General features: G+C 53.6%; 1 protein-coding gene across 6 annotated transcripts in view; it reads left to right on the top strand.

Moving 5' to 3' along the window:
- The window catches only part of HDAC4 (histone deacetylase 4), a 295,261-nt gene extending 284,864 nt beyond the window's left edge, over positions 1–10,397 (top strand). For all 6 annotated transcript variants that reach the window (XM_074316010.2, XM_074316018.2, XM_074316014.2 and 3 more), the window contains 3 exons: positions 4,212–4,296; positions 5,100–5,241; positions 5,658–10,397. In XM_074316010.2, coding sequence (XP_074172111.2) covers positions 4,212–4,296; positions 5,100–5,241; positions 5,658–5,697 — 267 coding nt within the window. In that variant the 3' untranslated portion in view covers positions 5,698–10,397. The remainder of the gene's footprint in view (positions 1–4,211; positions 4,297–5,099; positions 5,242–5,657) is intronic.
- The last annotated feature ends 3,199 nt before the right edge of the window (positions 10,398–13,596 follow it).

The following is a 13,596-nucleotide window of genomic DNA, read 5'->3' as shown; positions in this document are numbered from 1 at the left end:
GTGACAGACCTCAGCAACACGGCCATTCCCACATTTGACCTCTGCCCACCTGACGGGTGAAAGCTCCGGGAGCAGTGTACGTGGTCACGTCGTCACTGCCGAGGCTCAGCGTCTCCACGTGTCAGTGACCACCTGGCTGTTCTTGGGAAGTGCATGTCTCCCTCTCATGTTTCTGTTCAACCAATTTTTCCTGTTTATTCTTTGGGGGTGGGCAAGGGGTGGATGACGGGGTGTGTGTGGGTGTATGGGTGGGCGGGGGGGTGGAGCCCCTTTCTCTGTCCCCTGGAGGAGTGCGTGTTGGATCAGAATCATCGGTTCCTTGACTAGCAGGGCTCTCCTGGGCCGTGGGTTCCCTTTGGGTGAAGACTTGAAATGATCAATTCAGTATCTGCAGTGATTATGGGTCATCATTCAGGTGTTCTATTCCTTCTTGAGTCAGTTTTGGAAAGTGACATTTTCACCAGGACTTGGTCCGTTCCAGCCACGGTTTCCAAATTCCTGGCAAAAGGGAGCGGTGCTCTCTGTCCTTTGTCTCTGCAGCGCTGTAGCTGCGCCCCTTCTGCTCTCGACGATTATTTGTGCCCCCTCTTTGGGTCTCTTCATTCTTCATTCGTCTGCCAGACTTGTCCATTTACTTAGTTGTTTCAAAGACTCTCCTTTCAGCTGCCGTGTCTTGCTTTTTTCAAAGTTTACTTCTGTCCCTTTTCTGTGTTTTTCTCTCCGTTCTCTGGGACCGTTCTCTCGCTCACTTCGTCAGTTGTCTGTCGTGTTTTCTGCTATGTGCACTTAAGGTTACATGTGTCGCCCAGCGGTATTTCACAGCACCTCGTGCACTGGGGTATGTGGCATCTCCATCATTGTTTAGTTCTAAGCATTTCCTCGTTTCTGTTCTTTGACCCACGAGGGCTGTGTTTTCTGAGGTCCAGCCACAGGACACATGGTTCTCTTTCTGGTCCCAATTCCTAACAGATGGCGCTGTGGAGAGAGGAGGGGCCGTGGAGACCTGGTGACGGGCTGAAGCGCAGGCAGCCTGCACGCACCCCACGTGCCGGCCAGTGTGTCAGAGTTCCACTTATGGCTGTCAGACCAAGCTTGCTAATTGTGTGGCTCGCATTTTGGTTTCTCTACTGATTTTTCTGTCCTCCGTCTACGAAGGACGGGTCAGACTTCCACTGTGAAAACCTCTGCTTTTAGTTCTGCCAAGTTTTACTTTTGAAAGTGACTTCACTACATCCGTGTAGATTGTAAATCTCTCTGTCCTTCTGCTGAGTGGAAAGTCCTGTCGTAGCCTCGTGACTTTCTTATCCAATCACAGCGTTCCCCGAGATCTGTTGTGCCAGGTGTTGGGGTGTCCCTCTGGCCCCCCTTCTGCGGCTGTGCCTGGTGTTCCCGTCTCCGCCGTGCCACATGCATCTCCCGTGAACAGCATGAGGCTGGCCTCGCTGTCAGCCCTGCACCCAGGGCCACTGTGTGCTCCACATGGCCTCTGGTTATGACCATGGCTTTGGCTGCCGGCTGCTGTTTGGTTTCATTCAGATTCATTTCTGCCATCTGACTGTGGTGTTTGGCCCCTCGCTCTGGCTCACTCCTTTTTCTCTTTTCCTACCTTCTCTCAACATGGCTGAGGGCTCACTGCTTTCCAGTCGTCGCTCTCCTGAGTAAAAAGATACAGCCGATCGCTGTTTTTCTGTCACGACCCTTAAAAATGTTAACTTGTGCCCTTTGCGTGGGCAGTAAGCTCACCCCTCCCTGTACAGCCAGGGCCCGGGCTGCTCTGGCTGCAGGTGGGGACACAGGTTGAATGCGGGACAGACACCCAGGTGGGCACGCTCCGGAAAGCTGACGTGCTTGTCAGACATGAAACGCATCCGGTGTAAATGGGCGGCCCCCGCGCCCTCCGGCCCTGCGAGCCCACCAGCACTGCACCCCTCTTCCGGTTGTCGTGTTGCCCCTCTTTATTTGGCCTTTCCCACATTCACGCCGTCATCTTTGCTCGTCAGCCCTTCTCATTTCTCAGACCTCCTCTGCGATCGTTTCCGTCTGCCTCCAGCACGGCCCGTAGAATGTCCCATTCTCCGGGTGTTGCCTTAAAAGCCTTCGTTTCGCCCTCGTTCCTGATGGGTAGGTGCGCGGGGCTCCCGGTTCTGGCCTGACAGCCCCTTTCCCTCGACACCGTGAAGCTGCCACACCTGTCGTCCTACTCGGTGAGCAGTCGCTGTCGGAAGATGCTCTGTGCTCTCTAGTTGCCCTTAGAAGTTCTGCAGGGTCGCTCTCATGTGCCAGATGTGGGTTTCTTTTTGAATTCTTCCTGCCTGGGTCTCATCTCCTTCCTGAACTGAGGGCTGATGCCACTGACCACTCCTGATGACCCCCAACCGTTGGCCCTGTAATAACGCCCCCCACACGCGTGGGGACGTTGAGTCAGTGAGCACACACCTTCTCCATCTGGCCGCGTCCCGTGTCCCTGGCTGCCTATGTGATCATTTCTTCCTTTTTTGCTTCCAGGTTACGTTTCTCTAGCTGATCTCATTGAGTTTCGAATTTCTGCTGTTAACTCTTTTCACATCGAAACCTTCTATTTGGCTGCCTTTCAAGTCGTTCAGTTCAGTATCCGGCATCTCTGGGTCTTTCATCAGATGTTAATATCTGTGGTTGTCAGGAATGCTAAATGTGCTTTCTTATAGTTTAAAACTGATGATTTAGTAATGGCAGTCTTTGAGGATTGGAATAGACTTACTTTGGGGACAGCATTAGATTTGCTGAGAAGTAGCAAAGCTGGCCCACACGCCCCTGTGTGTCCCTCAGAGTTTCCTATTGTCGCCGTCTTTCCTCAGTGTGGGGCATTTGTCACAGCCTAGGAGCCGAGCCTGGCTCATTACACTCACTAAATTCCAGAACGTACAGCGAGTCCCCCCGCTGTCCCGCGGCCCTGCCTGTTTCAGGGTCCTATGCAGGACCCACAGTGCTCTGGTCGTCATATCTCCTTGGGCTGTCACAGCTCCCTAGTCTGTCACTGCTTTCATGACTGCGACAGTTTTGAGTACTACTCAGGGACTTTGTAGAATGTCCCTCCATTTACACATATGTTAGTCCGATTTTCCTCTTGAGATTAGACTGGGGTGAGGGATTTAGGTAGCAAGACCCCAGAGGTCAGGCGCCCTCTCGCACACTTCCTGTCCGGGCTGATGCATCTGTCCCCGTGACTCATGTGCTGAGTTAACCGTGGCACTTGGTCACAGTGGTGTGTTTGTCAGGGTCTTTCCCCCTTTTAGTGGAGGCTGTTATCACGAGCTCAGCGTCATGCTGGTTTACTTCTGTGCTTTATGTTTTCACTGGGGATGCGTGCTGCTTAGAACTGAGCTGGCCGTGCTACCAGGTGGCCTGGCTGGGGATGTGCCTCACGAGACGACGGGCAGTCGCTGAGCTATGTCGCAGAGCCTGGCCGCTGCAAATTGTGGCTGTCTGCTCACGGTGTTTAGACTGTTCTCACCCTCTGCCCAGAGCCAGGCCCAAGCCCCAGACTCTCCTCACATGTGTGTCCGCTGCACATGGGGTCTGTGTGCCTGTTACCCTGGCCTGGCCTGAGGCAGCCATCGTGGGGCCCAGACTTGTTCCCAGGACATCTGACCTCCGCTAGAACCCAGCAGACCTTCCCCGCATGTGTAGGCTTGTGCAGTTACTTAAAGTTTTGTTAATTGTTGTGTTTTCATGATGTATTCCGGAAATGCCGGGAGTGAAAGGCCTTCCTTCCTGAAGAGACTGCTCACTTCCTTTACTTTTTCCCCCATGATCGAAAGAAACCCATGACTAGGGAATAGTCAAGCATTCTTATTCACAAGACCAAGAAGTAATACAATGATATTTTCAAAAAGTGGTCATGGATTCCCCTAGTCTTACGCTGTGGCTGAAACAGTGGGGCCAGGTGGCGTGGGGGCCTGTTACGCCCGCCACTCCTGGGCCTGGCGGTTCTTCACATGTAGGAACCCCAAATATACCTGGTTGTCTCCTAAGAAGAGCACCCTAACGAAAATACATCTTCTTTGTGTAAGTTTGTCTCATAAATACCAAAGCCACGTTTGTCTTTCTAAAGTTATTTTCCTTCTCTGCTAGCGAGCGTGTTCAGGAAACCCGCTGACAGGGAGCGTCCTCCTGTGTCACATGCACAGGGCTTTGTCTTTATACTCACTGCACATTTACACGTTGTTTTCCAGCTTGATCCTCTCCCAGAAAAGGTTTTACAGCAGAGACCCAATGCTAACGCTGTCCGGTCCGTGGAGAAGGTCATTGAAATCCACAGTAAGTCGTCCGGGCCAGGCACTCAGCTGGGATCCCCGGCCCCCCCGTGGCCTGGCCCTGGGCTCCTCTCCACGTCACTGCCGCTGCCTCCCCAGCCTGCACTTGATGAGCTGGCGGAGACTCTCCCTTAACGCCCAGCAGCTTCCCCACACCCCACCGGAAAAGTGTCGTCAGCTCCGTCTCACAGGTCAAAAGAGCTGAGCAGCCTGAGTCACTTGCTTCGGGCCCCCAGCTAGTACAGGGGGCTGGGTGACCCAGTGTCCTGGAACCTAGCCTCTCGCCCTGGCCAGAGCCTCCCACCCCGCCGGCACAGAGTGCAGGGCCCCCCGTTTCCTAGTATTGCCCCTGGAGCAGCAGGTCCTGGAGGCCAAGGGGGCTGGCACACAGCCAGGCGACTCATGGCAGCGCACCTTGTCTCCAGTGAGCCGGCAACGGCCTGTCCTTATCACAGAGCTCAGTTTGTCCTAGGTCCTTGGGATGGCCCAGTCCTTGAGACTGTCTGTGCAGGTGGGTGGAAAGCAGGGGTGTGGCCCCCATGTTTTTCTGCGTGTGTTGGGTTCCTGGCCTTGGAGCTCTTCCCACCCACATTCATGATGAGAAGCCCCTGCATGTGAGGAAACACTGATGCCGGGGCCACGCTTCCTCGTGCTCAGGCCCATAAGGACACCCCGTCATCACGGGGCCGGGTGGGACATGCCCCGGCACTGGGCGGCGGTCTTCCCAGAGTCAGGGCGCGGCCCCCACTTGCGCGCCCCCGGCCCAGGCCCTGCGGCGTCCAGTGACCGAGCGCATCCGTCACGCAGGTCAGTACTGGCGCTCCCTGCAGCGCCTGCCCCCCACGGCGGCCTACTCGCTGGTCGAGGCCCAGAAGTGCGAGAACGAAGAGGCTGAGACCGTCACGGCCATGGCCTCACTGTCCGTGGGTGTGAAGCCGGCCGACAAGAGGTGAGGCCCCTGCACCACCCTGGCCGTGCCTCAGGGTCACCGAGGCCACAGGCCTGTGGGCGCTTCCATGAACGGGGGCGCCTCCGGAAGGAAATCTGAGTCTTTGCTCTTGTATCTGGAGCACGAGGCTTCTCCACATGGGCCGTCCAAGGGTACCAGGGGGCAGGAATGGAGGGCAGACGTCCCCAAGTGACTCTAGAACCCAGGCAGTGTGGCCACATCTGTCCAGTGTGAAAAACCCTCAGAAACACTGGGAGGAGAGGGCGGGCGCGTGGGCCCCAGGGGTGGCCGTGGTCCTGTTGGGCGCAGCAGTGCAGAGGCAGGCCGAGAGGGCCCGAGCTGCCACTAACCCGCATCCCTTCTGTCTCCTCTGTGTGCGCCCTGCCCCGCGCCTGCCTCCCGGGGACCCGCCGCAGACCCGAGGAGGAGCCGATGGAGGAGGAGCCGCCCCTGTAGCCGCTCCGGACGCTGCGACTCTCTTGTTTGTTTGTCTCTGTCTTGAAGCTCCGCCAAGAAAAGTTCTGCTTCCCTGTGTCCTGCAGGCATTCTCAGAGTCCGCAGGCACGTCGGGGCCATGCAGAGCGGGAAGCCCTCTGCCTGCCAGACCCCAGGCGTCCCTGGGCAGGGCAGCATTCCATGGGACCCGGGACAGACGCCGGGATGAGCAGACATGGACACGCATGAAGCCAGGCAGCTCCCGGCTCCCCGAGGGCGCCGCGGAGGAAGGAGGCCTGTGACAGCTCGTGGCACAGTTGCCCGACTTAGCTGACACGAGGAAAAGAGAACGAAAATCAAAGATCTAATAATATAAAACAAACTTGATTAAAACTGGTGCTTAAAGTTTGATGATTACCCACAATTCCACGGTCTCCGTGTAAACCACTCAACTCATCTTGTAGCTTACTTTTTTAAAAAAAGAACGTTTCCTATGGCTCTGGCCTGCCTCTGTGAACCATCGCGGTGTGCAGTGGGGGTTTGCAACCAGCTGGGGGTCAGAGTGGATGAGCATTTAAGAAAACAAAACTGGACAAAAACAGAAACGTGAGTCTGCAGGAGCTGGCTTTGTTTTCTCAAAGCCACTGGAAGATGTGAGTTTGTGCCTTTTTTTTATTGCTCTGATGGATTTTTGTGGCTGGGTTTTCTGAAGTCTGAGGAACAATGCCTTAAGAAAAAAATAAACAGCAGGAATTGGTGGGACAGTGAGTGTCCTGTGGCTGGTGGGGCCTGGCGGTGCCCGCAGGGCGGAGGTCACCGCGTACTGGCCTGGGCTCCGGCGGCTCCGTGGGGCTGTAGACCTGCCGCCCTTGTTTTGCTTTATTGCTGTTTAAGAAAAATGGAGGTAGTTCCCAAAAAGTGGCAAATACTGTTGGGGGTTTTGAAGTCCCACAAATTTTAAAGGAATCCAAAGTGTTCTTTCCTCATCCATCACATAGCAGTTGAGCATCTCCGTTTGGTTGTGAAGCATGGCCTCGGCACACTTGCAGTGTTACGATCAGAATGCTTTTTATTAAAAGCAAGTAGCATGAAGTATTGCTTAAATTTTAGGTATAAATAAATATATATGTATAATATATATTCCAATGTATTCCGAGCTAAGAAACTTGATTCTTATGAAATCTTGATGAAATATTTATAATGCATTTATAGAAAAAAAAAAAAAAATATATATATATATATATATAATAAATGCCGATTGTAAAGGTCCCTGGCAAATGAATGCCTTGTGACTTAGATACCAGGGTGCTTATGGGAAGGGATCTAGTCTGAAACTCCCGTGTTTTGACTCCAGACGGATGGATTTCAGGTCACCAACACATTCGCCACTGGCAACTGCCCTGCAAGCTTGTCCTTTGATTGTAATTGTTTTCTCACAGAACCCCTCCCGCTCCACGCCTCCGGGCACACAGGTACCTACTGAGTTTTATAGCAAAGAATACAAATTTGCTGTTGATTTTTTTATATGAATTTTTCACCAAAAGTTCCTGAATATGCATTGTTTTGTGAATTTTACATTTTTTCTCACCATTTAGCAGTATTCTGAATGGTAATCATGTCTGAACCTTTTTCCTTTCTAAATTCTTGTACATTTTTTTTGATTTTCAAAGGTGTTTTTTATTTACATTTTGGTTTATTTTCTACAGTGAGCCGTTTTCTGGGGTGTACAGAACTGTTGCCATCAGAGTTTATTTTCAGAAAGTGAGCAGCACATGAGAGGCGACTGAGGTCTCTCAGTGCCGTGTCTTTCCGAGTTCTGTCAGAGTAGCTGTATCCAGAAGCGGGGGGCCTCTTCCTCCCACACCGGTAATGTTACAGGGGTGCTGTTTTCCCCTCCGTAGCTGGTGTGGAGAGACTTGCTCATGACACTGAGCTGGGGGGCTTGCCAGACCCCAGGGGCCATCCTGAAACTCGCATTTCAACTTCTCTGACCACATGGTCAGGATAGAATTTTAGCTTCGGTTTCCAAAGACCTTTTAAGCATGTCAGCAATGCATGACCCGGCCCCCGTTCCAGGCCTTTCCACGGCAGCCCCACGGCCAGGGCCCTTGTCGTCGGGCGAGCCTGCAGGGACACCAGACTCTGGACCGGAACAGCCGGTCCTTGCTCTTTTTCTCTGTGACAGTAACTGAACGTCACTTTTTACTGGTAACTTAGTTGCCAGCACTGGAAGCCACCAGTTTCGTTCCACAGTGTGTACCGCATTCAGACTTCTGGGAGGAGGTTCAGACACAGCATGCCCACGGGAGGGGACCCCGAGCCACGTCTCTCAGTTTGGTGACGTTTACAGGGTAGGTTCTGAAGGAGACGCTGGACAGATGGACTTTTGCCCAAACAAATCCGAACTCGGATTGGCTTGGTCGTCAGGACGCTGTGGGTCACGTCCTGGCTGGGGGTTGGAGAGCAGGACAGCAAGGCCTTGGGACACGTTTGACTTTCTCTTCTTGCTGCCACTCCGCTCTGAAGCCGGATGTAGCAGAAGGAGCCCTGTGGAAGCACCTCCCTCCATCCCCCTCGTGGCTCTGTTCTCCTGGGCCCCCTTCTCTGTGGGGTCCTCTGGGAACCCCCCGGCCGCCTGCCCGCTTCCTGCCAGCTGTGGCTCTTGGGGAGGGCCACTCATCTGACACTTTCACAGATGATGGCACAGCATGGACCTCTTGGTGGCCACGTTCTCACCGGGGCTGACTTCTGGTCACAGAGTCACGTTCTGCAGACAGGCCTGGCTGGGGCAAGCGAGCATGAGCCGTTTGTCAGCTCACTCCAGCGCCACAAACGTGCTTGAAGCGTTACCGTGTAGCCTTTTCTTTTCTTTGAAGACACACTCAGCCCTTCCCCAGGCCAGCCGTCCAGGGCAGTCCAGGCCTACCTGCCCCGAGTGCGGGTGGGACCACCGCTGCAGGGAGGGCCCCCCACCTCCCTCTTCGGTCCTTGGACCTTACTTAGCCTTTTTCTTCCTTTGCAAAGGCCTTGGGGGCACAGGCCGGGGGTCAGCAAGTGAGCACTTTATCCCTTTGCGGGAAACCCCCTGACGCCACCAGGACCCGTGGTGTCAACCCTGCCCTTTGGCTTTCCCGCCACGCCATGCCACGCCACGTCCACGCCCCACCAGCAGGCGGCCGTCCCGGGGCCGCGCCCCAGCCTCTGGGACTGGCAGCCCCTCCGGTTCTGAAGGGCGCTTTGTCGAAGTGTTTCAGTTTTTCTTTCTCTTAAAAATCTGTTTCCAGAGGAAGGAGCGTTCTGCATCGGGCTGACGCAAAGCGCACGTGGGTTTTGCAGCCCCGGCCTTGAGTCTGTGGTTTCTAACTTTGGGTCAGAACATTCCTCCTCCCGGGTCACGGCCACGTGCTCATTCCACTCTTCTTTTGTAGACTTTTGGGCCCACGTGTTTTATGGGCATTGATACATATATAAATATATATATATAAATATATATGAATATATTTTTTTAAGTTTCCTACACCTGGAGGTTGCATGGACTGAACGACCGGCATGTCTTTATATTCACAGGTTTTGCACGCCACGCTCGGCAGCTGGGGGAGGAGGAAATGCCTTTTTATTCCCCTCTCATGACATTTGCTGATACAAAAAAAATGGGAATTTTTCTGTAACACGGAACAAACCCTTGAAGGAGAGTGAGGGGGAAACGTTTGCGTCTTATTGAACTCATTCTTAAGAAATTGTACTTTTTATTGTAAGAAAAATAAAGAGGACTCCTTAAACATTTGTCATTAAGAAAACAAAAGTTTATCTAACACGTGTGACATACCAACACTAGATTTATTGTATTTATGTGGAAGCCGTGTTTTAGGGGAGCCACACGGACGTCAAGTGAACGGCCTGTCTTCAGTTGGTTTGGAGGAATTTTGTTTTGTTTTGTTTCCTATGTTTCCTTTACCTTCTGTGCTGGCCGAGGGGGCGGGTGGACGCAGCCCCGGCCTTGCTGACGTGGAGAAGCGGCGAGCCCCGTTTCCGCACAGCGCGTTGATGTTTTATTACTTTTAGGTGATGTGTGGCTCAGATTTCACTCTCAGCTAAGCCGTGGTGAGCTGTGCGAGCACTGTGGTTTCAATTCTACTTTGCATTGAGAGGAAACCATTTCTTCCTTGTAACGAGGCGGGCCTTGCTCCCAGCCCGCTCACTTTGTCTCTGACACGATTAAAAGTCTCCTATGGAAAGAAAAGTAAGCCGACAGTGTGTTTGTTTCTTGCTGTGTGTGCTCTGTGCTGGAGGCCCTCTTCCCATTTAGGAAAATGACAAGCATGTGAATGTGACGTACAGCTAAGAGGGGGCCTGACCTGTTCACCCAGGAGCTTGTTCCAGGTGGTGAGGGTGGAATTGCGCTGTGACGTCGGCACCGCCTGCCTGCTGCCTGCCCACGCTCCCAGTGTGTCCCACTGGCAGCAGCCGCCTGTTTCTGCTGTCATTGAATCAGTTCTCTGCTTGTCCGGCCCTTCCAGTGGTTCACTCTTCTGCTCACCGAGTGGGAGGTTTTGTTCTTGGTTTGCTCTGCTCATTTCGTTTCGTGTGGCTGGATTGTTACCGGCTAACGGTGTCCTCTGACAGCCGACTATACTTCCACTTCACGGAGTCCAGGATTGTGTGCCTCGTTGCACAGCTTGTCACTCATGTGGTGTCAATAAAGAGCATTCATTGTTCTCACACGTCTGGTCTCTGCCCGTCTGCTCTCGTCTGCTGGGCTCGTGCGCCTGGGACCCGTGGGATGGATGGACCCTGGGACCCAGACCCATTGGCTGCCCTGTCATCCTTTGCCTGTACAAGACATGGGAGTGTCTTCATTTTAAACGTCCGATAATTTTAAAGTCCTTGCACTGTTTTCTGCCCCCAAATACTTTGCAACCTCGGCGAGTTGGGCTGGAAACACCCTTGGAAGAGAACAAGGCCCACGGGAGGGGCCCAGGCTCGGTCCTCTTCCCCCAGCTGGACGCACACGCCCCCTCCGTCCCCCAGGCAGTGAATCTGCCACGCGTCCGGCCCCCAGTGACCCCTCCAACTCCGTCCCTGGGCTCCCACTCCAGTGGCTAATCAGGGTGGGTAAAGGCCTCCACCTCGGCCACTGGGGGGCTGTCTGAGGTGCCTGCCCCCTCTCCCCACTTGCCCCTCCTTTTCGCACTCCAAGGTGACAGTGAACACCCTGCACACCAGCCCCCCTCAGGGTCTGCTTCCTGGGACCCAACCGGCGACACCCCGGGCCCTGGGATGAGGTGTATGGAGCATGGCCGTCTGAGCTGGCCGCCAGACATGGGCACAGCTGCCCATCGGCCACAAGCCTGGACCCGGGGCTGGAGGGCCAGGGTCTGTTCTGGGAGCACATTTTTGAGGATCTCGTCATCAGTTTAGCCCAAGCCAGAGCGTCTTGGGACAAGTCCTCACTTCTGAAACAGACCCGAGAAAAGAAACCTTGGAAGAGGCTTGGAGCTCTCGGGCCGGCCAGGCGTGCTGAGGGCCTCTGTCCTTCGGTTTTGCTAGTATACAATGCACGTTTTTATGACACAGCTTTTGAATCTGAAAGTTACTTTTTAATATACATTACAAATCACTTGATACTTTTTTACCTTCCAAAAATATGAAATGCCCCAACCACATTGAGGAGAGAAAATGATAGGCTCGTGTGTGTGGCCTCCGTGGAGACACCGAGTTTCCCTTTCGCATTAAACGCTTTGACAACACAACTGGCCCGTGCAGCCCACCCCGCTCCCTTCCCTCCTTTCTCTGCCCTCACGCTGTGGGGCGGAGCAGCTGCCCCAGAAGAAGGCTGAGCAGTGACAGTGAGGAGACCAGAGCCCCATAAACCAGGACGCTGCTACAAAGATGCCGGCTTCACCTGCCTTTATGTAGGGACTCTGTAAATGACCAACCCAAGTTGAAATGGCCTGGGGCGGGAAGAGGGGCAGGGGCTGCAAGCCTTACAGACTAGTCCCAAGGTTTGGGGCAGAGTTCAGGATAATAGCGTCAAAACTTTGAGAAACGTAAGGAAGAGGCAGGAACCTTCAAAGGTCCTGAAACAAGACGTGAACTCAGACCTACCCCGGGGTAGAAACAAACTATCTCTTAAGAATTTAAAATAAAAAGATCAGTGAAACAAATTGAGTTTGAGTTACTAGCTACTGTCTGGAGAGAGACCACTGCGGAACCTTTTATCGAATCCCGGTGGATGGCACACAGCACACGGGGTGAGAAGCAGGTTTGGAGAGAGTGCGTTGTCCCATCTGTGCAGTGGTGGCAGGACGGAAATGTCTCAAGTCCCAGATATAACCTGGTAATGGGCAGTGGGACCGAGAAGTCGGCCGGAGCTTGGGATGGGCGGGGCGGGCTGGCCACTGGGAGACTGGCAGGAGGCGGGGGCTATGTGACACTCATCTGTCTCGCATTGTGTTTGCACTTCTGAAAAGACAAAAAGAAGTAATAGAAGACATCACAAAGGAAGACCACTGATCAGTGAGTTCATGGCAATGTGGAAAGTTCCAGTCTAAACACCGGGAACTCAGCAAACAGCTTGAGAAGCCAGCACGGCAGCTCACTCAGTCCACACAAAGCGTGTGCAAAGTCACGGAAGATGAGAGACAGTGGTTCAATAAACATACAGAAAACTAGTAGACCTGTTGAGTAATCTAAAAATATCCCTGAAAGAGAAACACAATTTGGGGCCATGTGTATTTTAATGACTCGATCTGTCAAATGCTGGTGTGGGAGGAAGGGACATTGTTAGTGAGAAGACCACAGCTCCAGGCGCACATGAGACTTCAGAAACTTACAAATGGCTGTGCACCGATGCGGTCATTTCTGGGACTCCGCCCCAAGGACATAAATCTAATTGCAGAAAACGTTTTCTGTACAGAGATGTTCGTTTCAGCATTATTTCATGAAACGTTGGAAACGCCTCAAAATATTTAACATTGGGAGCCATTTGGTGGCCGAGTGCTCAGCGTGTGGGCAGCGTCCAACTTAGTGGGGTGACTGTCACCACCGGCCTGTGCCAGAAGGAGAGTGGGAGAACACCGTGTGCAGGATAAACAGAACCAAAGGTAAACTTGAGCCTTTGAGGATGCACCCGAGGAGGAGAGGGACAGTGGCTTCCCTGTCACCGTGGTGGAGAGGGATTACTCCTTTTTGACGGAAAGGCGTGTGTGTTAGTCAGGAGACATCTTACTGCACTGGTGAAGACTGGCTTTCAAGCTGCCTTTCCCAACCTCCCCCCACAGAGCAGTTTCCTCAAGGACTTTCACAGCTGGGATTTCATAGGGAAAATGCATATGTGGGGAACGTGTTTTCTAGCTCATTCCTCTCTTGTCCCCAGGCCCAGAGGGCATCCTCGTCCCACTGTCCTGGGTGCATGAGGCACATGGAGCGTTTGCCCTACGTCAGCTGGGCCAAGGCCTCTACCGGGCTGAGGGACCTATGCCTGACAAAGCCAGCTGCGGGGAGCCCTCCAGCCATTCAACAGGATGCCCAGCCCAAGGTTTGGGGTGACCTGGCCTGACCTCCCTGCAGGACGGCTGTCACTTAAGAGGATGTCAACCCAAGCACTGAGCAGGTCTCTGGCCACAGTGGCTTTTATCAACGTTGTTATTGTCCCACATTTTATTTGTTCTACATCATTGTAAGATGCTCAATGTGAGTGAAAAGCAGTTCCTGGGGGCAGAGGTACCGTGGAGGCTGTGCTCTGCTGCCCAGAACCCTGTCAGACTGAGGGGCTCGGCTGCCAGCCAATGGAGGAGGCTGGGCACCATCGTGCACGTGTGATCGTGCACGTGTGACAGGATCGGGTGGCGACCAGCGAGCAGGAGCAGAGTGGCCTGAGGAGACGCCAGGACCAGGTGGGAAGCAGCCGCGCGTCTCGGG

This window comes from Rhinolophus sinicus, chromosome 17 (genome assembly GCF_057876585.1).
Source record: "Rhinolophus sinicus isolate RSI-liver-muscle chromosome 17, RSI-T2T, whole genome shotgun sequence".
Lineage (NCBI taxonomy): Eukaryota > Metazoa > Chordata > Mammalia > Chiroptera > Rhinolophidae > Rhinolophus > Rhinolophus sinicus.
Note: the sequence above shows the minus strand (reverse complement) of the source record. Positions and strands in the feature narration are given on the sequence as shown.